This window comes from Bombus terrestris, chromosome 10 (genome assembly GCF_910591885.1).
Source record: "Bombus terrestris chromosome 10, iyBomTerr1.2, whole genome shotgun sequence".
In the NCBI taxonomy this organism is placed as follows: domain Eukaryota; kingdom Metazoa; phylum Arthropoda; class Insecta; order Hymenoptera; family Apidae; genus Bombus; species Bombus terrestris.
This window is the reverse complement of record NC_063278.1, coordinates 7554617-7580301: the sequence shown is the minus strand read 5'-3', so window position 1 is coordinate 7580301 and position 25685 is coordinate 7554617. Positions and strand designations below refer to the sequence as shown.

Genomic DNA, 25685 nt, shown 5'->3' with positions numbered 1-25685 from the left:
GATTCCATCTCTCTAGTTGCTTTCATAAGAATATAAATCCGAATAAGACGAGTCATGAAGACAAAATTACAAGAACCATTGATCTACATTAAGCGCAAAGTTAGGAAATCGACATCATCGTGTCATCAAATTAGCGTCGTACTCCATCGTGCCACAATTTCTCATCTCACGTCTGCAATAAGCGCCTTAATGACCGCGAATTGGCGCTAGTTAACGAAGAAGTATGAAACAACGATAATCGATTAGCGGCGTTGAAGTTTCGACAGAGATAAAAATGTTGCTGGTAAAGCCATTTCTGACGTCAATTCTCCTTCTGGCCGAATGACCTTGATTCAGCGAAAATCTTTCAATGGACAGAATATCGAATGCGCGAATTATATAATTGTCGAGTTGAAAAAATATACACAGAACGAAAGACCATGACTAATATTCTTGTAGGATTAACAGCTTCGAACACGATTAATGGCCACGATATTTACGTACGTATTCCGGATAACCTAGACGCGTCTTACGTAATAGAAAACTGGTTTGTCGAAAATATCGCGAGTGCGTGTGAGTACCTCGTTCCTTTCCATTTCTATGGATCCACAATAAGCTACTCAAAATTCAGGCTAATTACCACGAACGCAGTATTGCAGGCTATTGACCAAACGTGTTACAAAACCTCAGGATAAAACTTTCTTCTTCCTCGTTCAATAAGATATCGAGTGACTGGGAGTATACTTGACGGAACGAGTAGAAGGAAGTTGTAAAAATTGGAAGCGAAAGAAGAAGTAGGAATAATTATATTGGGTGGACTAACTTTTTCTTTAAAAGTAGTGTTTTGAAGAGATTGAATAAATTATTTTTACTCGCTGAAATGTTAGTTTCCAAGGTGCCAATTTAAATGGATGTAAATGTAATAATCGAAAATGAATAGATGTAAAGGACGTAGAGGGAAGCTATACAAATTGGAAGAAGCGCGAATAGCAATACCGAAGGGGATGATACTTTTTTGGAGACTAATATTTTAGGATATCAATTTCAAGGATTTAAATTTAAACAGACGCAAAAAAAAGCGAATGGGGGAGAGAATTAGTATAGTAGGGTAATTGAAATGGGTTTGACTGATTTTCAAGAGACCTAGTTACTTTGATAGACTACTTTCGCTCACTAAAGAAATGTCACAGTAATTGGAGCTCTTGAATATCAGTTACATTTTCAACTACCTTACAATGTAACAACTTCTGCCATTCACTTTTCAAATTTATTCTTAAAAAAATTGTGATAGCTTCCACCAAGATTAATCAAGTGCAGATTTTCAATAAATTGAGAAACTCCTAACAAAAACACTCTTGTCAAATTTGTCAACCTTTTGGATAAACGTTCTAACAGTCAGAACAAAGATTCACAAAGACAGCTCTTTTATTACAAATCCTTGGTTTTTCCTCGGCAAACCTCTTTCACTTATATCACTTAACAAAATATCTCGATTATATCTCAAAAATACCATCTATTCTTTTAGACACAGAAATATCTCATTCTCTTACCCGTTTACTCTTCTACTTGACAAATTCTCTTCGCGACATCAGATTCTTCGATTCCCCAGAACAACAACGATCCTAATCTATGAACCGAGGAAGAGACACTCGCGACAACTCTCAAATAGCAAAACACTCGAGGTAAATCGAGTCCCAGAGTAAATTATCGGACGTTCCTACTCTCCACGATCTAAGATCGATCTTTGAGCGATCTACGTACAAACGTACCGGCTTCTCACTTTCTCGTTCGCGGATCGACTGGCGGATATCGTTGTCGTACCTGGCCGACCGATCGCCACTGTGCACCTGTTCCCTCGACAGGACAACGTGTCTCCGTTCGAATTGTCTACTCGTAGTGGGAGTAGAGTGTACACCGTACACCTTAGCCTTAAAGTATGACGTCATTGATCCGTTGACTCGGAAGCGAGACAAGTTACGAAACCTAACCATGGAATCGCTATCGATTTTTCGCGCCGATCGGTAATCTTCATCCTTGTGCGACGAAAATAGGGTTTCCATGAAAAATCGTTGTATGAATGAACGTGCATAGGAAGGAGGAAATTATGTAACGTAGCTCTTACGATCGACTTTTCGCGACGACCTTCGAGCTTTTACAATAACATGGAAAATTTCGATAAATTCTGGAGAATTAATCGACTATCGAACACGAAGAGGAGAAAATTGTGAAACGTAGTTTTTACCTATTCTGAGATGTAATTTACCTCGGGGTAAAAGTCTGTAATGAGTTTCATCTGGAAACTGCGAGTTGATTTACTCACACCGTTGGTCTCTTCCTATTTGTTCGGTAAGTTGACAGATTGTAATTTCTCCTGGATAACAGGATAATAAGATTTTGTGGGAAATTTACTGAAAGATACATTTTTTTAAGAGAAGAAATTGTCCCCGTAGTTTAAGGGATGTTTGAAATTAAAGTAACGAGATCAGAGCAGAAGTTGATAACATCAGGTGAAAACATTGAGAGGAAAAGCATTGTTAGTAACCTTCTTTTACGTGCTATTATTTCTTGTCGCTCTGTTTGAATTTTCATGCACTTTGCGAAAAAATACTTTGTGGAAAGATAAAAAACTGTGGATGATTCTTGACTAACTTCAAAGAATAATTAACTTCAAATAATAATAACTGTGGAGATTAGTCAAATGTGAAGGTAAATCGCGAGGCATTGGGTGGAAGACAAGTAGTGCTCTTCGAGGTTTCCACTCTCTGGGGATTACAAAGAGATGAACGATCCTCGACAACTCTCCAACAAACGTATTTCGAGCCCATCTGATATCCAATTGCAGGTCATTTGTGCCTACATCCTCGACATTTATCAACACCAGTTTGTTGAAAGTTGATTTATCGTATCAAACTACTCCTTGATGGAAGATCTGAGCCAAAGTGCAGACTACCCAATGGCCATTCAATACTACTCACTTCCTCCAAAATAATCCCTAATGGCTGGCTGACTATTAGGAACGTTTCTAAGGGTTGCTTCCTGCTTTCAATTACTATTTCTATAGGCAGGGTCTCTCTTGGATCAATGGTGGCAAATAATCTATCATTGAACGAGTATCTCCCTTTGAATGTTGTGATGTGGAAAATTTCTCCGTATTGAAGGAAGCACTTCTTCTACGAGAAGAATTTCTAACAGTGAGAAGATTGAACTGAGTGTTTCCGGAACTGAATAATTCTTTAAGAATAAAGAAGAATGGGAGAACATTGGAAAAATTTCAAATTAAGGGTGTTAAGACGGAGGAGCTGTGGCAGGGAAAAGATTATAGAAGAGCATAACGAAAATTGCAATGATAAGGAATCGTTTAAGTATTTCTCGTAGAAAAAGAGTTTAAAAAAAATAACGCAAAAATATCAAGATTAATAATAACAAGTAAAAACTGTATGAAAGATGTAAAAGTTAAATTGTAGCAATAAAGAAAACAGTGTAAAGGTGATAAAAATAATTTGATGATATAAAAACATCATGGTGCCAAAAAGTAAGCTGTTTACCTACAACGAATAGTACAAAACCATTAAAAAAGATATACTAGCAATTCTACTAACAAGCGATGCCATAAAATAAAAGAAAGATTACGTAAATATATACATATATATATACAAACATATGATGATGATGACATCCTTCGAATTCTTCGAATATCCTAAAATTTTAAGCTAGAAATCTGGAAAATTGCAGCATTATGCTATCAACGTATCTAATTGCTGATGTAAATAGCTCCACTATTTCTAAGAATTACTCTTTCTCTCTTGTTAAGTGACTTTTATTTCGTGTCAGAGCGTTTAACATATAATAGACCCTTCCGTAATTATCGAAAAAGAAAACAAACGCCCCCGCAGGACAATGGATGAACGTTATTATTCCGAGCATCGAGGATGACGTGTCAGGGGCGCCTACAACAATGCCCAATGTCAAAGACCGCAATAAGACTCGAAGGTTTCCTGCTAGATACGATCGTAGTCGTAAAATCCGAGGGTCAAGTGGCAATGACCCTGTACCATATTTTACCAGAATTTGGCAAGGCCCAACCTAACACGTTCAAACAAATGAAACCGAAAGGTGAATTGCTTAGGTGGAATTGTAAATGATATAACTGACATTGATGAAGATTTTCGAATTATATAAGCAGAGAATATACACTACTAATAATTTTAAGTCATTTTGTTAATTTCGCTTATGATGTGTTATTAACTTTGAAATTAATTCTGCAACCATCGATAATATTTTTTTTTATTACAATAAATTTAAAATCTATGGTAGGTTTTTTTCAATTCATAAGGTTCTGTGAAACACGTAATCATACCAAAAGTATGTATCGTTTATCATTTAAATTCCACAATAAGTAAAATTTCGTAACACGAACGGATCGCCTTCATCTTTCAATGAATTTTGAGAAAAGTCTTCAAATTGCGATGCAATATTATTGTACGTAATATTTGAACGACTATTACAACGGAAATCGAAGATTATAAATATCGAACATGAAATAGTTAGATCATTATGCCACGTGCGTCTTAGTTCGATGATACTGCAAGATCTATAAAATCTCACAGATAGAAGCGTATTGCGAATATAAGTCTGGTCTCTAACGATTACCTGACTTCTCGAGCGATTTTTAAATCGCACTTTATCCCACCACGTGACTTTATCGTTAACGCGAGAATCATTAAAAACAGCAAAAAGGTGTGCAATCAATGAAAAAAGAGGACGACAAAGAGCATAATGTAGAATTCCCGGAACTGGTAAAGTTCAACTCGGATAAAACATCGACGAATAATATTCTCGTTGAGGAGAAAAATTAGAAGCTGCAGAATATTTTCTGAACGTGATGTATGCTAATAACGTTAAATTGCAGTGTCAATTACAAGCAGACGTAAGTAAATCATGCACGTGACACGTGTAGCTATATTCTCTTCAGAACGCATCACATTACACAAATAGACGCGCTTTGAGCTAAATTCTATTTACATGAACATCACATGAATCCGCAGTTTCCATTAAAACAGACAAAAAACAAACAGATGTAATCTCGTATGTGTACCGTATCTTTCCACTTTTTCTCATAAATATGTAAATATTTTCTAATTATGTATATATCCTTGCCTGTCACACTGTACTGGTCCTTGTGCATTGTTCCATGCTGAATTTTAATCCGTAATCAGAGTGCCTCAACTCAAAATAATTCAGTCCCCTGATAGAGGAATGTCGAAGCTACCAATATGATGATTTCAAGGACTACGAATGTAAAGAATTACAAAAAAGATATTCGGTCATTATTTCCTACAATCTATTCTGTTTACCAACATTGTACGTCTAATACAAATAATTTTCTTGTAAAATTCCAAATAGTTTTTCACTTTCACTTTCATTCGACTTGCGTTACTTTTCAAATACGAAATCTTACAAGATAGAAACAAATTCATTACTTATTCGAATTCAGCATAAGAAAATACCTTAATCCTCAAATGACAAAGAACCAAAGATACTTTCTAAACTATAGCATAACAATTAGTTATCATTTCTCTCTCGCCAACTAAATTACAAGCGTTTGCTTCACTACGTCCTCAGAAATATCGTGCCGGTGGACAAAGTTCCGGTAACTCACGAAAATGGAACATAAAGAACGCATAGTTTCATCGTTATAAAATCTCACGATGCACGGTATTCCCATAGAACAACATTTGGATCTCTTTTTCGTTTTCCGTGTAATCCCCGGAAGATTTAAGGAAATGTCACCGTGTCAAGGTAAAATGACACCGAACAGATCTAACCCGCTTTATATCCGGCAAGTGCAGGAGTTAATTTTTCCACGAGCCCGCCTGAGACGAATTAAAAATCCAACGACTGTTTTATCGGGATTATTCGACCGTGACACAGTGTCCAACGTCTGTCTCAGACGTCAGCCGTCCGGTTTCAATATTTCAATTGAACCTGTCTTGTATTGTAATGTCGGTGTAGAAAAGGTTTGCAACGCGTCGAAAAGACACGTTAGCAGAGCGTTTTAAATATTCATGCGGCTTTATCCGTTTCTTCAGTTTCAGGGAAAAAAAGAAGATAAATTAGTCGTTGGTCGATGAAATCGATAGTGTATAACCCTCGAACGAGCTATTTCGAGGAAGGATAGCTGAATAGCGTAATTACTCTCGATAGTGTTAATTGCCAGTAGAGTAGACCACGAGTAATTAATTATCGAGAAACTTTAATGAAAACTTTAATGTCTTCTCGAAGATATGAAAATTAAGTGCAGATAAATACTTCTTGAAGTATGTATTTGTGCAAATTCGTGTTTTTGCACGAATAGTGCAAAAGTGATAAAGGAATTTGAATAAAAATAATTATTATTTGCATATGTATTTTAATTTTTTTTATGTTCTTGCATTTTTACGCGTCCTTTTGTTCATTTTTGCATATTTACACGTGCCATAAATTCATAAACAGGCGCGGTACAACTGTACGTATATTGCATCATATTTCTATAAAATTTTGGCGAAAATCAATATTTATCTTCCTGTAAGACTAATAATTTTTTACGCGGTCATAAGAATTATTATCACTCTTGTTATTTGAAAAGATATTCGCACCATTCTCATAAAATAAATTTTAATAATATAGCTGTAGTCCTAATAGACAACAATGATTTTTAAACAAATTTCGTGAATAAATTTTCCACGAAATATATAGACCACGACCCAAAATTTTATTTATTCGTCATTGTAGCGATAATATTAAATAATTACGATTTGCTGCAAAACCATCAAATATTGATAATCAATATCGTATTCAAAAGTCCTTTTGGAATATTTACGATTATAAGAGATTTATTTACTAATTTTATAAGGAGTTATATGTTTGAACGAACATTTTCACAAATTTTTAATGAAATTTTTTATTCGATTTTTAAATAAATCGTAGAGAGATCTAACAAGACTGAAACGAAGTTCTTTGTACGTTTGATGGCGAAGAACACATTCCACGAGGAATCTCGTTTTTCGTTTCGTGTTCAACGAGTTGTGAACGCAATGTCACGTGAGACCACGAAGAAAGTGACCATGGCGCTTGGCCTAGGTACCACTTACACCCGAGTCACCTGGATATGCACGACACGATACTTTCCTAACGATCGACCAGCTTTTATTTTACCCCTTTCCTCTTAGCTCGCGTTTCACGTGTCGCTCGTTTTTCCTCCTGAACATTTTTATGCTATTACGCGAACTACCAGCGGAAAAGTAAACGCGAACATTAATGATCATCCGATTCTTATAGATTTCCATTGAATATTTTATCGGTCTATTTTTATCTGTCTAACGGTGTCTATTTCCTTTCTTTTATATCAGCTATAAGCTATATCTTTTATTAACGTGAGCTTAGTTAACCTTTTCAAAATGTAATCAACAAGATTTCTATAAGCTGAAGAGAATTTTTTATCAATTATTATTGGCAATAGAAATAAACCTTTTTTTGGCATGTTTGTAAAGAAGATACAATTCCCTACAGTTTAAAACTAATTTATCGTTTGTTACAATATGAACCTTTTTTCATTTATCATAGATACTATAAGGGAGTAGATACGCAAAATTTCGCATCGAATACTTGTACAACATCAAACGTGAACAATTTAAAGACGAATTCCACTGTTCTGTTTCATTTTTTCGTGAAAGGAACAGTAGGATAAGAACACGATAAATTTCTCACAAGGAATGTTACATCTATGCCAATCATCGTACTTGAAGTTCTCTTGTTTTAAGCGAATGGAAGGAAAATACGAGAGAATCTCCATTACGGCGAAACACATTTTGAAAAGCGGGATTAACGAACGTGAAATTGCGGTCTGTTTAGAGAAACGTTCCTGATAAAAGGATGAACATGTACCAATGTTCATGACAAAAAGCACTACACATGCACCTTAACGACGCAGCATTCATCCACCACGTTAAACGATGTGTGTGCTGCACGCTTTCTCTGACGACTTAATGCGTTACCTGCGTTTTCGTGTGCTTCCTGATCGAAAAAACGATGATCGATGGTAAATATACTATGGAGAAGAAATTCGAGGAAATACGAGGACAGTAATTTCTGTCGCTCCGGTGAAAAAACGTACTATACTATGAAAATTTAAAGATTGAAGAAAGAAAAATATTTACAAAAAGATACCTTATTGAAGGATGTATGAAAAAATTCTGAAAAATATTTCCAGGGAAAATACTCGACGTTGTTCGTGATTCGTGGCTGATCCTCGACTGGAGAAACAAGTAAAAAAATTGCTATTTAATTTCATCCCCTCTTTTCCACCCTTCACGATGAATCACGTAGTTACCAAGGATACCATTTCGTCCCCGTACGAAACAATAGCGCAATCCCGTGTGAACCAGAGTAGCAACTCCCTCAATTTGTTCGCCAGGAAACGCTTGAATCACCTGGAATCGAGGTGGAATGATTCACATTGTTAAATCATAACTCGCATACTGAATACTTTGTCTACAATGAATTCTATAGAAATGTCAAAAATAGAAAAAATCTGATATTACGGATCATATTTATTATTTGCTATTTAATACCAAAGCTACTAAAATATGAAACCAAAAATTGTACCAAGTAAATAAAAAAAAGAAGAGAATTATATATTGCAAGGAGAAGAACGAGCTTTCATCTATATATTTTACAAAGAATCATTGAAATTCTCAGAAGTTCATCGTTGTGAATTTATGAAACTTCGATGAAAAATTAAATACTGACACGCTCGATATCTCATGACAAATATTTCCCAAATTATCACGAAAATAAAAATTGCTCAATATAAATTAATAATTCCGATAATGTTTTCACTTGACCAATTTATAAAACCATTGTGATCAATTTTTGCTTTCTATAAATTGAGAAATAAGCTATGTTTTGACAGAACGACATAAAACTCTCTAGTCGAGGCGATTTTTCCCATGTTGTATAAATAATCGATAATTTAAACTTCATTACCATGGAAAACGAGAGAAATTAAATTCGTGAAAGTGATAAGTAACTCGAGCAGTACCTGTAATTCGAACCAGGGTCGTTGACGTGTCGGAACCAATCTTTACAGTCACTTTCGATAGAAGGATCGAGCACCGGAAGAGACCCAAATGGAGGCTGCGGTTCGAGAACCGCGATCTGGAAAATTTCCTCGAGGCTGCGATCGTTTATCGCGAGACACGAACTTTCCGTGATTCTGGTATGTCACGCTCGGTTACGTAAAATTATTTATGCTACATACATGTAATTTTGTTATCTTTATTTCGACCAAGGAATCGAACTCCTTGTTATCCTACTGTGTTATCATACGTTATTCCTTTTAACATCTTTCCTATATTAAAATTTTCAAACAGCAGTTTCTCGAAAACAAGAGACGATCTCTGGAACGGAGAAACTTTATTCTTAGTTTCCGAGTCATATTTGTATACAGAATAATATTTTCATAACATCCAATTGTAACATCCTGTCCATTTGAAACACTCTCTACCTATATTCTAATTTTTCTATACAATTCTCTTTTTCTCTTTCAATATAATCTCCTACTAATGAAGCTGTTTGTATCTTGCACCATTAAAGTCAAATTAAAAATTATCCATTAGAAATTCTCTACAGATCTTCTGCAGATTCTCTCTTTTTAGAGATTTTCCGTAGCAGTTAAATCTTGCGTCTTACGTACATTGAGAAATAGCGGTGCAAGCAAGATAGGAGATTATGCAAATATATTGGAGAACGAGCAGACACGGTTAAAGCACCGGTTCATCTGAGCAGTCACGTGAAAGGGGAACGATAAAACTGTTTCTTCTACTGCGTATGCATATCGAGCTTTAACGATGGTGAAGGGGTAAAAGTTAGGGGAGAAAAGACGCGTAAAACTACAATGCGTGGAAAGGAACGAGAATAGCCTGTTCGACGCAATCAAGGGATCGTATCCGATGGAGGAACTGCTCTTACCTAATGTGGACATCAATTTTAATATTTCCACGCTTCGAGGCTCGCTGCCTCCTTTACGTAACTTTTCGTGCTCGCTAAACTTAAAAAAAAAGAGAACAAAAAAGAAGAATACATACGTGCGTGTAACGATTCTATTATTATGTAAGAGGAAATCTTCAACGAGGTTGACCACAAATTGATCGTAAATCAATTTGATGGACGTCGAAGTCTATCGACTGTCACGAGATCGATTTTAGATAAAATCTTAGGGTTTCGTGACTAACAGGTTGTCCAGAAAATTCGTACTGATTTTTCAATAAGCAAGGAAACTATATATTAACCAAGTACATTAAATGAAAAGAAGAGTTCCTTGCTAGACAAATTTTTAATATTCTTAACTCTTTGCAACCTAACAATATTCGATGTTTTATCCCAATTAAATTTTATTCTTTTGGAAGACACATGAAGAGATAATTTTGTATACTTTATATGTGAATTCTACATATATTCATTGATTTTTAAAGGATTAATCATTATGGCGAGTCGCTTATAGCACGTAATGGTGAATCGTATCTAAGATCGTGATCTTTGCAAATACAAATATAGAAAAGAAGTAATGTCATTGTACGTAAAGAGATATCAAGTGGAGAGTGTCGCAGTTTTTGTTAAATAAAATGGAAAGTAGCATTAGTTGCTCGTCGTCGCGTGATTCCTCCTAACTTCGGAAAGGTCAGGAAGCAGAGCCACCATAGCGACAGCGGCAGCGGATGTTGCACAATGAGGGCCATGTTCCTGTTCTCACAAAAGAATTTCATACGAGCCGATGACGGTTCGAAGAGAAGCCAAGCTTTTGGTTAAAACGGTGGTATACTTTCACGTTGCTTTTCATTGGATATCACGGAATTTTTTATCGGAGAAAAATTTTCTTTGTTCTCTCTACCTCGACGAAATGTTTAAACGGAGAAAATCTACAAGAGTAAATATAGATTAGGAAAAATCTATGGAAAATTTAAACTTAATGATTGTAATTTGCAAAGTCGTTTGTAATAGAGTTTCTAATTGCAAAAGCATTCGATTGTAAAATAAATTCTGTTCTCTTTATGAATAATAATGTCGCACCATTAAAATAGTAATATAATGGGGACTGTTGCCTATCAAACGAAAGAAACTTCTCAAAATATCTAGTGAAATATATAATCAAATTGAGTTTCATCTTTCGGTTAGAAAAATGTGTTTTCTTCCCTGCTGGAAATAATTGTTCCACCAATATAAAAATCCTTGCTTCCGTCAATGTTTTTCCCTAAACTCACATACATTTCCCATTTTCACCTGATGATATCTCTCGATCGACATACCACGATCTTACTTCCAACTAATCGTTTTCACGATTCACGCTCGTTAACGCGATTTCTAACAAAACTATCTTCCAACTCCCATACACATCGCCAACAGAAACAAAATTAGTAATATCGCTGTCTATCTACGATATAATTAGATATTTTGAAGTAATTAGATTAAAAAATTATTTTGTAACCCAATACACGTAAAGGATCAAGGGAAAATGAATTCATTTTGTAGAAGACGTTCATACGTCTACGTTCACGATAAATCTGGCATAAAAGTTGATTATTCTAGCAGAAGAACGTTCGCTGTTACAATCTTTATTACATTTCAAACGTATGACGCACGAAAATTAAATGTCGCATGGATGTAAGTTTTCTTCTTATAATCACACAAAGAAATACGATTTATCAATTACATACTAACGTCAACCGTTACCTTCAACTACGCAATCGTCATATCTAATGCAAATTAACAAGAATAAAATTACTATGAAAGTTATCCTTTGATACATACAAATGAGATTGTTCGAACTAACATTCTACGTTCCAATTTCTAATAATAGGAAAACACAAGCGTAAATCTTCATCTTCTCAAACGACAGAATTAACCTTCGTAAAAGGAATCAAACGTGTAAATGGCTTAGAGAGACGATACATGCGATAAAATCTCTAATCCGTAGAATGGTAACTAAGCTTGTGAATAAAGCTGAACCTTGATAGGAAATCTCACATTTCAAACATTTCACACGTTCGAACACATTGCTATACCTTCTTGAGAGATTTTAACAAAGTCCCCTACAAAAGTACGGTATTTGTTGAAAACAAAGAACACTCACTCCATTTTTTTCACTAAATTACTCAAATATAAATAGTACCTGGCGTTTCCAGCGTTCTCCACGAATTCCATCGTCACCTGACAGTAAACGATCTTCACCGCGAACATGGTGCACCGGCATCGTTCACGTCCACGGAACAACGTCGTTCAGCGTCGGTTTCGATCGCGTTTTCAGAACATAAATGAATGTTTCCAGGCGAGGTACCCGAGCGAATTTCGACGTACGCCTGTCGCAGGCCCTTTGTCCTGCACGCAAGTGCGTGCACATCAGGTGAAACGGACAGAGACGCGCGTCAAAGCGGATGTCCGGTATGTTCCGCTGTGCCGGCCTCTCTTCCCTCATTCTGTCGATCGCTCTTTCGATTGCATCGACCATCGCGTCGCGCACCGACCAGGCTAATTAACCATTCGACGCGCGTTTGTTGAATTTCGCTCGATTCCCGATTTTTCTGTCGTTATCGTTTCGCGATAGTCGAGGGCGGAAAATGGAAAAAATCGACATGCATACCTATATCGCGTGAAACGTGATTCAAGACCTCTTTGTGTTTGCAGATTGTTTCAGGCAGATGATAATTGAATTTATAAGAGAATGTGATAGGTATTAACGATTGAAAGATTAATTGCGTCACATTGAGTGCAAAGATTATTTGTTTCGCTGGAAAATTTTATCGCTAATGCGATACTAATTATTGGCGAGCTTTTTGCTTTCAATAGAAGACAAGCGTTTTTCTACGTCTAACTTCAAAATTATAGCAAATTATAGATTATTTCCTGAAGATTATTTATACTAGAATTTCTTTTTTTTAATGAGAGAAAGAAAACTTCGATGATTCTGAAATTAACGTAGATTACAGTTGTTTTACGTATATGATGAGCTTAACAAGCATCTATGTTTATGTTAGAAAAGTTTAAACAATTAAGTGTATAATATTTAAGATGTAATATTTTAATCATTTTCCATTATTTGTTATATAATTATAAGAAGGAACTCCTTGAATTTGTTGAATATTTTTCTCATTTTTACTTCTCCTCCTGACGATATAATGAGGAATAAGGTAATTTATTTCACTCGTACCAGATGTAACTGAACCAATTACCTTTTATAAAATCAGAAATATTTCTGAACGATGAATTAACTTTGCTTTCGTTATAGGGTTCAAAAAAAGTTGATTAATATGATTTCTCATTGCTCAGAAAGAGCGTTTCGATGTTACTCGTTTTCAATTGCTTTAACGAGAGCGCTTTCGTCTGCCTGTTGAAAATGTTTTCCTGATACAAAATGTGTATATGAAACCGAAGGAAGTACCTGTAGTAATTATACTGGAAACTACTGTCCGGAACGACGATTTGCTTTTCATTACACCCGGCTTTATTAATCAATGCCATGGTTCGAAATTTCTACAAAATAGCTGCTCTCCAACGCAGATTCGTCTTGAATCGATTATACGTATATATTGACGAATTTACTGCATTTCCTATTTACATAAGACCTTAATTCAATGAAACGTACAATACTAAATTGGAAATAAAGGCGAAATTCCAGTAAACAGTTGGCAAACTCGTTAGTGGAATCGCGAACAAGAAGATAGAATTTCTCGAGTTTCTAGAAGCGCTTAATTAGCGGAACTATGACAAGCGTGCAATTTATTAAATAAGATAAATCCACTCAAACGAACAATATTGAAAATTTCCATGCAAATTTCGTTAGTCACGTATACTTAACATAAAATGAAGATATAATTTCTCGAGAATCGTATGAACTAGTTTATAAATAATAATGAATTTAAGAATCATTTAATCTCGACTAATCACGGCAAAATTCATTTCCTACACTGTAAATTTTCAAGCAAGATAATCTACGTTTCATTAGTGCCAACTAATTCGGATAATGTAGGTGTGGATGGAACAAAAAGGAAATTGTTAAATATACGAAATTAAAATTGTGATAACTGCAAATGAGAAGATAATGAAACTTTATATGTGAAATTATATCATCTTTTCTACTAAAACTTCTCTCTCTGGACGATTTTCAAATTTCGCGCGGCGACGAGCGCGGTAATAACGCGCAATTTCGTAGTGAATGCGCATGCTCTGGAAAATAGTTGCATAGAAGTAATCAAATAAAGTATCGATCATTATGAAATTCTACCACGTTACTTTCTAAAGAATCCAATCTTTTCTCTCCCGAAAATTACATTCTGTATTTTCTATTTTGTACACCATGTTATCAAAGAAAAGGTTATACATGAACTCAGATCGTCGTACCGAATGATCCTTTGTTGAAACTTTTCCTGAAACAAGAGATCTTTTTTCATATCTCGAAACAGGCATAGTTTTAACAAATTTTACTTTATTTACTAAATATGTACTCTTGCACGATTTAATTAATATTATTAATGAAATTTTACGAGCTACAAGTTATTAGTGTTAACAAATTCTCTTACATAACAGTAACAAGTTTCCTAATAATAAGTAATATAAAAAATGAAATTTTACAAGTAAATTTTGCAAATTATAAGCCATCCGGTTATCCTTTTTAACCTAAATAAAAACTTGTAACGAAGAAGTTTATAATCTACGATTTGTTTCGTTTCAATCGATCGATGTTATTGGTCGATAAGTTGTTGTGCAAGAGGGTCCTAATATATCCTAATATTTATGAGAGTAAAACACGATGAAAGCGGGAACGTTCAAAAACCGAGACGCGAACGCGCGCAAGGTCTCAAAGAGAATGTCGTAATTAGACCACGACCGCGCTAATAAGCGCAGTCTGACCGTGTCGAAATTCCACTAATTAACAATTAATCGTCCACTAATCATAAGATAGTATCTCATTCGAACGGTTTCAAACTAAAGCGGTGTACGGTTTTTCTCGTCAGCGAAGAGTTTCCTAAAAGGGTTCCAACTCGGAAACTGCGGCGTATACCTCCGTATAATTCGTTGTGGCATTCCTCGTGCTTAAGCAACGAACGATACAACGATCCCGAGGAATAATGAAAGATAACCAGGGAATAGATTAATATCATCGTCAGCCATCACTATATACTGTATAGTTTCTGCTCTGATATTTATGCACCGTAGAGAAGTTCCAGGCGATTTTTCGAGTTCATTAAAAATCTGGGCCAGCGTAGTTGCCCCTCTAATACCGTATAAAGCAATTAACTTAGAGCGAAGCTAATTTCCATTGTACTTAATTTCCCTCCCTCTTTCTTTATCGTATCTTTTCTCTTTTCTCCTTGTCATCCCCTTATTGTCGTCTTGCTACATGTTATTTAATTAAGAAGGAAGATTTAAATAGCTTCGCTCACTTTAGCAAATGATCGTCTTAGTTAAATGAATTATGAATTATTGGCGCCTTTTCTACGCTATATATTTTCTAAATATTTTAATGAGGCATTTCCACCGTTATTTAATGTTGAGTTTCTACTGTATGGCTTTCTGGAAAATTTTCTTGTGAAGACAAATCACTTACCGATGGCATTTTTGACGTTGCCTCTCCTGTACCCATAATGCCTCTCCAAGGGTATGGGTTCCGCTTTGCACTCCACCCATGGTCGACCCTTGAACGACGAGGCCTGTGATAAATTCATCATTAACGAATCATCATTTCCACGCCAATATCGTTATACGTATCAACGTAATAAACTACATCCATATAAAATACGTTCGTATAATATAGACATAATAATAGATCGTTGTTGATCGATCAATTATTCGCAATAAGTTTTAAAATAACGTCCACTTAGAGCGTGAAACACACTAATTATAAGTTCTCTGCATAAATGAATAACAAGCGAAATATCGCGGCTGTTCAATTCATTTTCACGCCTCGATCTAAAATTATACGAATTTTATTTACAACTCTGATAACAAGACCGCGTTTCATGTTTTCCTACTTATTATGCGTTTTACTATTCTTAGTTTCTTTCTTTTTAATTCCTGTATTTCGCGATTAATTTACATGAGGAATTTTCTTCCGGTAAAACGCTATTATGCGAAGGGTATATCATGCGTGCCGTGTTTCTTTGCGAATGAAAAAAAGAAATTCACTGTAAGCGAGGCGGATGCAAAGAAAATTAAAAATATTTCTTGTCATTAAAAAAATGTTACAAATAATAAATGGGCTTCTTGGTTACAGTTATGCTTGACATGCGTAATATATAGAATGGTTACCTCTATAATAACTAGTAACTGTGTCTGCGTACAGATGGCGTTTAAGGGATTACGCTTTCTCGCTAGTGAAATTGATCAATCATGTATAAAATATCGGACTTGCAATATGATCGGTAGAACCGAGAATTGTTCCTACGTTAATTTTGTCTAGAAAGGGTCAGACTTTCAGTTTTGACCCCCGAATAAAATTCTAAAGTTAATATAGTTTATACTGGGTGGGTATAGTTAATATATTTAATAGGGTAAATTACACATTAAAACATTTCGTAAAACGGCACTATTTTCAAGGACTTTGAATTCCACCCAGATAGTCCAGCATGTACATTCTTTTTTTTTTTTAAATTCTAAAATTTAGATGTATGATAAATGATAGTTTAACAGCAGAAGCATTTATCCGGAAATTCGTAATTCGTATAAGGATTCATTGAAAGCAGTATATTAATTGATGGATTTAGTCATTAGATTTGGACATTAATATTACGTTTTTGAATTGATCGATTAGTTTTTGAATAACATTACGCATTCAACACGATCGTTCTACGTATAAATTTCACCTAAAACATCGGCAAATCAACCGACATAAAAGCACAACCGAGGCAGAATAATATTCCACTAGAAAATGCACGTTTTGGAACGCCACACACACTGGCTTATCATAAATCTCACTTCGGCAAGAGTACGAGGAAATCCAGAGGGATTTAACCAAAAACCAAATTTGCCATGCACTTGTCGCACAAACATCGAAGTGCCTACACCAGGATAATACATTATTCGCCTACCCTTGGGAAAATCCCCGACGATCAATCGCCGTGCATCCTTGAAGAGGCCACGCCACGCGAAGACGTTCACTGAAGCACAATGAAAAGCACGCGACAAAGAAAACGAACAAACCCTCTCTGTTTTCTTTTCTTCCCTTTTTCCTTTTTTTTTTTTTTTCTTTTTTTCTGCGCACCAAGGAAGCACGTAGGATAATATCTGCGCGCACGATTCACTTATTAGTTGAACAGAATCCAGAGATAGACTGGTCAGCACGGGAAACTTCGCGACCACAAACTTTTCATAGAGTCAGGAAGAAGGGAGGACGACACAAAAAGGTGGTGGTAGCATCTTTGCCACTTCCAGCGATGAGCTACGAATCGTCGAAGAAGCTAGAGTTGGCCACTCTCGTGGGGGCGGACTAATTGTCGGACATTGCGCCTTTGCTCATCATCAAGAAGAATTAATCACGAACATACCGAATTTTACTCGAACTGCTTCCTTTTCTTCCGATCGAACACTTTTTAATGATGTTATCGAATCGTAGTCGCGGAAGAATTACATAGTTTCCCTCTCGGAACCGGAAATTGATACACTACTCGGGTTTCGTGTTCTGTGATTCTCGTACAAGTACGTATATTAAAAACGAGTATTACATTCAGAATGAAATACTAGTACTGAATATTTACAATTAATATGTCATAATTATTAATGTATAGTATATTTTTACAGAGTTCTGGAATTCTGCGTGTAACTTTGGAAGTGATTCAATAGATGTGATTCAAATGAATAGAAGATTGAACTGCGCCTCTTTTAGGGCCGTACTCTCACAGTGTGATGTAAATGAAAAGGAGTAGTAATAGGGAAAGAAAGATATGGTCGCTGGCGTACGCAGACGACACAGTACTGTCGATAAAGAATGCGCAGGAGTTATAATATAATAAGGGAAATAAAGAGTTACCTAGAAGCAAAAGAATTAATATAAAATGCGGAGGAGTTGAAGATATTAAATATCCAAGAAAAGGAAAAACCAAAAAAAAGGAAGACCATGGAAATGGAACGATGAAATGGTAGAAGAAATAAACGATGAAGTATTTAGGATACACTCTTCAGAAACGACAGAGGATCGGAGAAGCGTTTGGGTGAGAAAGGTCATAATAGCCATAAAGTAAACGTAGGAAATGGATGAGAGAAGGTTCAAATATAACCTGGAAAGGAGATCAATAATTTTTGGTAGTTTGATAAAAGGTATCATGCCATACACAGCGGAGATATGGGGATAAAGAGACTAAGAAAAGTAGGACAAATTACGAACAAGATACATAAAGTAGGTTCTAACAATAAGATTTTAGTACACCCTCGTATATAGCAATGGAAGAAACAAAAGTGGACGAATTAAGAATAGAAGCGGGCAGCAGAGCAGTAAAGTATGAAGAAAAATCGAGGACAAGATATATAAACAGTAGTTTATAGAAACTAATGTTTGAGTACTGGAAAAAGATAGACTCGAAATGGGAAGAAGAGAGAAAACGATACTATGAGGAGAGGAGCATAAACCTAATGGAGCTCAGGATAATATAACAGTAGTCCTAATACTGTTTGACAGGACAAAGCAGTAAGAGTGACAATATGACAATGGTAGGAGGAAAACACGACGGAAAATACGGAGAACTAAGAGAGAAAAGCAGAACAGAGTATCTGAAGAAGGAATCAATCGATGATAGGGAGACTCGGATACGTAATGAAGAAAGGGTTAATAAATTCTGGATAAAAACCCAGGAGAAGAACTGTCAAAGAACTGTAAATCTCTTCGCCTGTGAACAATCTCATAAAAGAATGCAGACAAGTTGAAAGAGATAAAAGATTAGTCAGTATTGCACAGAAAGTAATGAAAATATTGTATTGGTTTATACATTTATATTGATTTTATAAGTACAACCATTTGCCAACTACTTTTCAAGGAATGATTTAACGCGTCGATAAAATAATTCAGAAAAATTTAATTTGTTAAAATCGAGCGAGCCTCGTTATTACACAAGCATCAACAGAGAAACCGGTTGTTGCTCGATTCCAACGAGCATAATTCCTTCCGGCGTTCGTTTCATGCTATCATACGCTTTTCAAAAGCTACCGTTTACACAAGCCCGGGCATTCCTTCCCAGCTTTCCACATAGCAAAACAATTCGATAAAATTTGCCAATCACGAACATTGCTGTTCAACATCACCTGAACATCACCTATTAGTAAAAATCAAATTTCTCGTCTCATAATGTTCTTCTAAATCCAGTTACGACTGTCACGAAAAATGGTATAAAATTTAATTACATCAAATTTCATAAGGATCGAACTTCGAACGATAATTTTAGTGTAATAACTCAAATAAGTTTGAGAATAGGTATCGTTCCCTGAATTTGGAATTACATACCAATAAGAATAAAATCCTACATTTTTCGACATCCACAGGCGTACTCTCGACCAATAACAAGTTCTCTTACTGCCAGCCGTCGAGCCGAAGTGTTCCAGCTTCGTGGATGCATTTTTCAAAGATCGCATAGCCGGATCGCGGCGCTCGGTTCCGTTCTGCTTACAACAGAAAGATCCACGTACTCGTCGTCCCATTCCGATCTCCACACTCTAATACCTTTCCTCATATCAACGGTTGCTAACCAGGTTAACGCGATCCAGCTCTCGATCATACGACCATCACGCGAATGAATTCACGGAAACAGCGAGTTTCGTACGCTGAACGATCCTTTTCTTTCTCCTATGAAAAATATCACCGAGATAACGACGATGTTAAACGGGATTACACAGCTGAGAATACACAGCTTGAATGGAATCTATTAACACAGAAAATTCAGTATTAAGGCAAATCCCTTGGTCTGGTTGAAAGGCAAACAATTTACACTTGGCTAGCAGGTGCTTCTGTTACTTGTAGAAGTGTCGTATTCGGCTTAATTAGGTTGAAATAGGACTTCCTTTGCTTTAAGCGTGTATAGTTAGGGTTCCTTTCAGTTTTCTATTTAATCTTCCCTTATTATAATCTGCCTTTTTTTATTTTCTTTTTCTCCCTCTATTCTTTTTCAAGTCTTATTTAATCTTTAAACTGGGTCATTCATTGATCAAACGTATCTATACTCTTGAAAGTCAAAGTTAATGAAGAGAGATCAATTTCAGCTATGTCGATGGTGATTTTATACTTAATATAAACATTATAGAGTTAATTTTCATATCGATACGCTAAAGCACGAGAAATTCAAATAATAAGATTATTATGTCTAACACAAGTTACAGATCTGAATGAGACGAGTCAACTCGTTTTCCCTGTTTAATAAATTAAAAATTACTAGGGCCGATTTGATTTATTCGATAAATTTTCTGATAAAAACATACTTAGAATGATTAATTTTATCGCTACGATAAAATATAGATAGTTTGTTTGTCCAAATGCCTGTTTATTTATGTTTCTATTAATCGAGACATACATACAGAATGCTATTCATCTTCAATATTGAACCATCAGTTATATTATGAAGAGAAATGACTCGATTTTATCCGAATAATATATTATCGAAAAGACAACCATATTGCGATATTTCTCATCGATAACAATTTTATTCTCGAAATTTGTAGCTGCGAGACAAGAAAAATTGATACTCTCACCGAATATCTATCATATCCTTAAAATTCGAAGTTTCTGCTCCAATTTTCTCGACCCATTGCGCGAAGAGACATAAAGCAAACGATTCTATCGTCATTAATATTTTACGAGGTAAGACTGACAGTACAAGAATACGAAGAAGCTACGCGAAAAGAAAGTCGAGGAAGCTCTAGAGAATAGTTATTTCTGTCGCGACAATTGCTGTTTCAACTGACGTACACGATACAAAAAGCTCACGGAGTTAAATCCCATTTCAATCGCGGCTCTCCTAGATTCGTCTTCTTCTCGAAAGAAAGGAGTTTACACTTGGAGCTAGAATGCTGTAAGAAACGCTTGGTAGACGGTGTTAAAAAAGAGAAACTGCATTCAATTAGTCTCTCTCTTTCTCTCTCTCTCTCTCTCCCTCTCTCTCCCTCTCTTCCTCTCTGACTTGGTAGTTTCGATAACGAGAAGTAGTTCGACAGGAAAATTTACGACATGGAGAAAAATTTGTGATTCGACTTTTAGATTGTATCTGCGAAGCTTTGAAAATTTATAAAATATAATTTGCACAAGTTGAGAATGCATAATGTAATATTATCTTTATTAGTCGAATTGTGAATTTATATGAAAGAATGTGCATATGTACTTACTGACCTACTGTTACAATATTGTCAATTCTTTCTTATACGAGCCACGCTTTAGATATCACTCTGTAATTTTGCTTATGTATAGTAGTATATCTCTATATTAATTCAATTGTTAACGTAGAAAATATACTATGTTGTGTTATAGTTCAATTTAATTTAATATGAATAGATGGGTTGTTTGGTTATAAAAATTGCGTTAAATTATGAACAGTTTCCGAATGTAACTTATCAAATGTCAATCAGTGGGAATAAAATATCGAATACGGCTCAAATAGTAAAAGAATGATATTCATTAAAAAAATTATCGTGTTTCTAATATTTTTTAAAATTCTTTCTTATCGTTAAACGAAATTCTTCTTATTTAGTAAAAAATGAAGAATCTCTAACAAATTATCTATGCTATTATTTTATACTATAAGTATACTTATTTCTTTTCTATAATCTCTCGTCATCTCTCAGTGAATTTGAAAATTCCATTCTCTCGAAAGATGTCAGATCTTTTCGACGGTAAATTCATGGAAATCGCGTGCACTCAAAGTAACAAAAATTGAAATTGTTTTAGTTGCAGGCGTGATCATAACATACTATCGAGGTTTGCCGAAAATCACGGTCCCACTACCATCGAGGAAGGAACAATGTGTGTTCACCCTAAAACCAATCACTCACACGGTAGGAAACTTTATCCACATGCTAAAGAAGGAAGATCGTGGTATCGATCGTGCAATCGTGACGACCATCGGTAAGTCCTTGAAGAATTTCTTAAAGATGCAAGACCACGAACCTTTACGCTACGGAAAAATTCTTTACGATGTTCCCAGACGGCGTCAGGATAGGCTCCAACAATACGATCGAGACGTTAATGGAGAACGACTTTCGACTGATAATAAACGACATGGAGTACTTGGTACAACCGCCGTTGCATCACAAGCACACCATGGTAAATCTGTCTTTAAAACTCGATGTTGTTAAACGATTTAGGATTCTTTAAAAAATTTAAAAATTCGTGAGCTAAAAAGCTGAGAAAAATGTAAAAGTTCTACTCGGTAATTCGAGACATAGTTATCGTATAATTTTTCATTTTTCAAATTTAGAACTTAGAACTATTTCTTCTAGCCCTTTGTTCATTCTGAACTACAGATAATCCGTATTGATATCGTTAATTTGTTAGATCAAACACGAAATGAAAAAATGCATATAAAAATTAATTGAACGTATTCGAATGTTATCCAGGAGAATATAGAGAAGTTATCGGACGTCCGAACGTTAATCGGTCAGCTGTACGAGTCGTTTCACGTCCGAGAACACTATGCTACCATGGAGAAGCATGTGTTGGAAGAATTGGAAGCCGTCAGATTGGAATTGGAACCTCTCGAACAAGTAAGTTGTTCTTGAAATGAAAATGTCGCTCAACTTTGAGTCCTCAATTCCAAACTTCGTTGTTGGCAAACCACCCAGAATTTGACACTTGTTAGTAATTACCGATAATAAGTTACCGTGAACGATAATCCAGCCAGAAAAATTCGCTTTATAACTGTGAGATGAATCTTGCTAATATAATAACTCTCGCTAATTATATTGAATTCATAACGTTTTTCTTCAAATCCTATCATAATCTTCGCTAAAATCTTTCCTAAAATGCGTATCTATAATTATTCTATTCAAGATTGGTAAGTCATTAATTTGTAAGAGAGAGTATATATTGATACAAAAATTTAGAGTCGTTATTATTTTATTTCCTATTACACTGCAGTACTCGCTGCACATTATAAAATCCAAAATAAAATATTTTTACAAGCTTTTACTTATTTTTCCTGCGTTTTTTGTGGTCGTAATATTTTTTGATATTGAATATCCTGTTAATCAATATACTTTCACTTCTATGAAGAAGCCCATAAATTTTATCTAAATGGACTTTCTTCGTCTGAACGAGATGTGGCAAATACTTGGCCACGGAATATTACAGACTTTGATCGGAAAAAGTTAGGATTTAGACGTTAAACTGCATATAATTAACATAGAATAACTGTGTGATTTTAATACTTTTTACATAGTCAAATATTTAACACGAATAAACAGACATTTTACTACTCGAAAGCAAACTTGTAATGACATATGTATGCCCCTGCTGATTAAATCTGTTCATCGTGAACAGCAAATCGTATTAATCGATCGCAGTTCAACGCGACAATGAACCTGTGTCTCTAGAAACGGCGCAGGGAACGATGTTATCTAAATTAAACGGAAGTTTAAGGAACTTGGAAGGCTTTATTAGCGTACCAACACGTTTCAAAACGCGGCACGCGTGCAAAATTATTCGACTAAACGCGTCTTCTTTCATTGTTCGTTTTCTTCTTGCCGTGATAAATTAATTCATCCTCCGCGAGTTTCGGTTTTAATTATCTTCGTGTATGCACTTGCACGATGGCGTAATTATATCTCGATTTTTTCTTTCCCTCTTCCTTTGTTTTCTTGCCAGGGTTGTTGTTCTCCGGCTGCATACTACGAAAATTACATCAACGTTCTCATAATCCGCCGCTAGATCGTTCTAAGGCTCGTTTAATTGTACAGAATATTTCAGAAAGAAGGTAGGTGACTGTTTTACGTGAAAAAATGAATGAAATTTTTTAATTTTGGACCTCATTTATAGAAAAGTTGAGTTTGAAGCGGTATATTAATTTAAACAAAAATGATACCAGACAAGAGTAGAATACAAAATGGTACAGCTGCAGAATGTAGAACAACATTTTTTTCAGACTTTGCTGCCGAGAAAATTAAGTAGAATTAAGTGTAGAATTAATTCAGATGGTTAAATTGTAAAGGCGATTATTTTACAAAGAAAAATTAGACGAAAGTGAACAATGCGTTTTTTTTTTATTTAAAACCTTGTTTGAAATACTTCCTTCCTTAGTTAAAACTTCCTATCTGACCTTTTTTCATTTTTCAAGATATGTTGAAATATTGAAAGCTTCCTGTGTTTCTTACTTTTTAAGTAACTAGTAAAAGATTCACGTGCCTTTACTTCACTGATTTACAAGCACAATTTCCTCGTAAACGAATAATTTTCATTCTCCTTTTTTTCATTTCTTTTTGTCTGCAGAGTAAGCTTCTGCTCCGATGTATAATGTATATGTATAATATATATTTCGTATAATATATATCTACCCTTCCGAATAATAGATGAAACGAATAATGGATGAAAACGCAGATAGAAATCAGTAATTCGTTATTCGCATCACAGCAATGTTAAATCTGGAAGTGGAGAAGTACCAGATAATTAATCTGATGATTTAACATCATAGATAAAGTTCTTACGCGGATATTTATGCTTGATCGTAGCTCAGATAAGCTAGCTGGTATTCTGGAAAACAAAAGTGTGTAATTTATTGGTCGAATCTTGCCGCGATCCTCAAATTTTTATGTTCCATTTTTGCTCTCGCTTCGACTTTTTTCTTCGAAACTGATTTTAATACTTACGAAGGCTTGCACGTCATGAAATTAATACGAAATATTAAATACGTTAACAATAATTGTTTCGCGTGTTCTTCTAAATTTAAGTAATCTTGTAACAATAGGAAAACACGACTCAATCGAAACTTGTTCGATTTTTGAAACATCGATGTTTTATACTATTTGAAGATTAAGATAGTTTCTCTTCTATCGCAATATGAAGAAATGTTTAAGAAAATACTTCAGAAAATAGAGTTGATTGATAAGAGAATAGCGGTTTCCAGTCCTGGTCTCGCTTCCTTATGCCACTAATTTTATTAAAACTTTAGATTCAGATTCTTTATCACAGCGGAAATCCGCAGCAGTTACAGTTACAGCTATTAGCATTCTAAATGCAAGTCTCGAAGGACAATATTCATATCGATTTATATATAATAAAAACCATACGTAATTTTTTATTTATTGCAGAAGCTGCAGGAATTAGATAACACCGCGGCCAAAAGGGCGAACATATTCGTCTGGGTATGTCTCGTCCTAATGTCGATTCAGTTCAGCGGCCTAGCCAGGCTAACTTGGTGGGAATACTCCTGGGACATCATGGAACCGGTTACATATTTCGTTAACTACGGCACCACGATGGCCTTGTTCATCTACTTCGTCTTAACGAGACAGGTTACTAGTAGCTATTCAATTTGCCAGTTCTCATTAATCTTGTTAAATCAACGACTGATTAAATAAACTTATTACCTGACAGGGATGAAAGAGATGTTTGATTACAGCACCTTGATTGCAGTAAAAACTTAAAGAAAGCGTAAAAATAATTTATGGCTTAGTGCACACTACCGACCATAAGTATTAAAATAGCTATCGCAAAA

General features: G+C 35.2%; 2 protein-coding genes and 1 long non-coding RNA gene across 6 annotated transcripts in view; 2 read left to right on the top strand and 1 right to left on the bottom strand.

Moving 5' to 3' along the window:
• LOC100643536 (protein javelin) overlaps positions 1-15719 on the bottom strand; it is a 31230-nt gene extending 15511 nt beyond the window's left edge. Inside the window, exon 1 of one of the 2 annotated variants that reach the window (XM_012312530.3) lies at positions 15617-15719. In XM_012312530.3, the coding sequence (XP_012167920.2) occupies positions 15617-15696 (80 nt within the window). In that variant the 5' untranslated portion in view covers positions 15697-15719. Of the gene's footprint in view, positions 1-12184; positions 12268-15616 lie in introns of those variants that run through there. The other variant, XM_048409666.1, reaches the window with a different exon arrangement.
• LOC100643658 (calcium uniporter protein, mitochondrial) overlaps positions 1-25685 on the top strand; it is an 80049-nt gene that overhangs the window by 49990 nt on the left and 4374 nt on the right. The window contains exons 3-6 of one of the 2 annotated variants that reach the window (XM_012312532.3): positions 21932-22102; positions 22182-22300; positions 22594-22740; positions 25279-25482. In XM_012312532.3, the coding sequence (XP_012167922.1) occupies positions 21932-22102; positions 22182-22300; positions 22594-22740; positions 25279-25482 (641 nt within the window). Of the gene's footprint in view, positions 1-21925; positions 22103-22181; positions 22301-22593; positions 22741-25278; positions 25483-25685 lie in introns of both variants that reach the window. The other variant, XM_012312531.3, reaches the window with a different exon arrangement.
• Positions 1344-6380, top strand: LOC105666128. Of its 2 annotated transcripts, XR_002308101.2 has the most exons (3): positions 1389-2325; positions 2410-4906; positions 5602-6380. It is a non-coding gene; the product is annotated as an uncharacterized LOC105666128 (long non-coding RNA). The 2 variants fall into 2 exon arrangements; XR_001099027.3 differs by having other exon boundaries at positions 1344-2325; positions 2410-6380.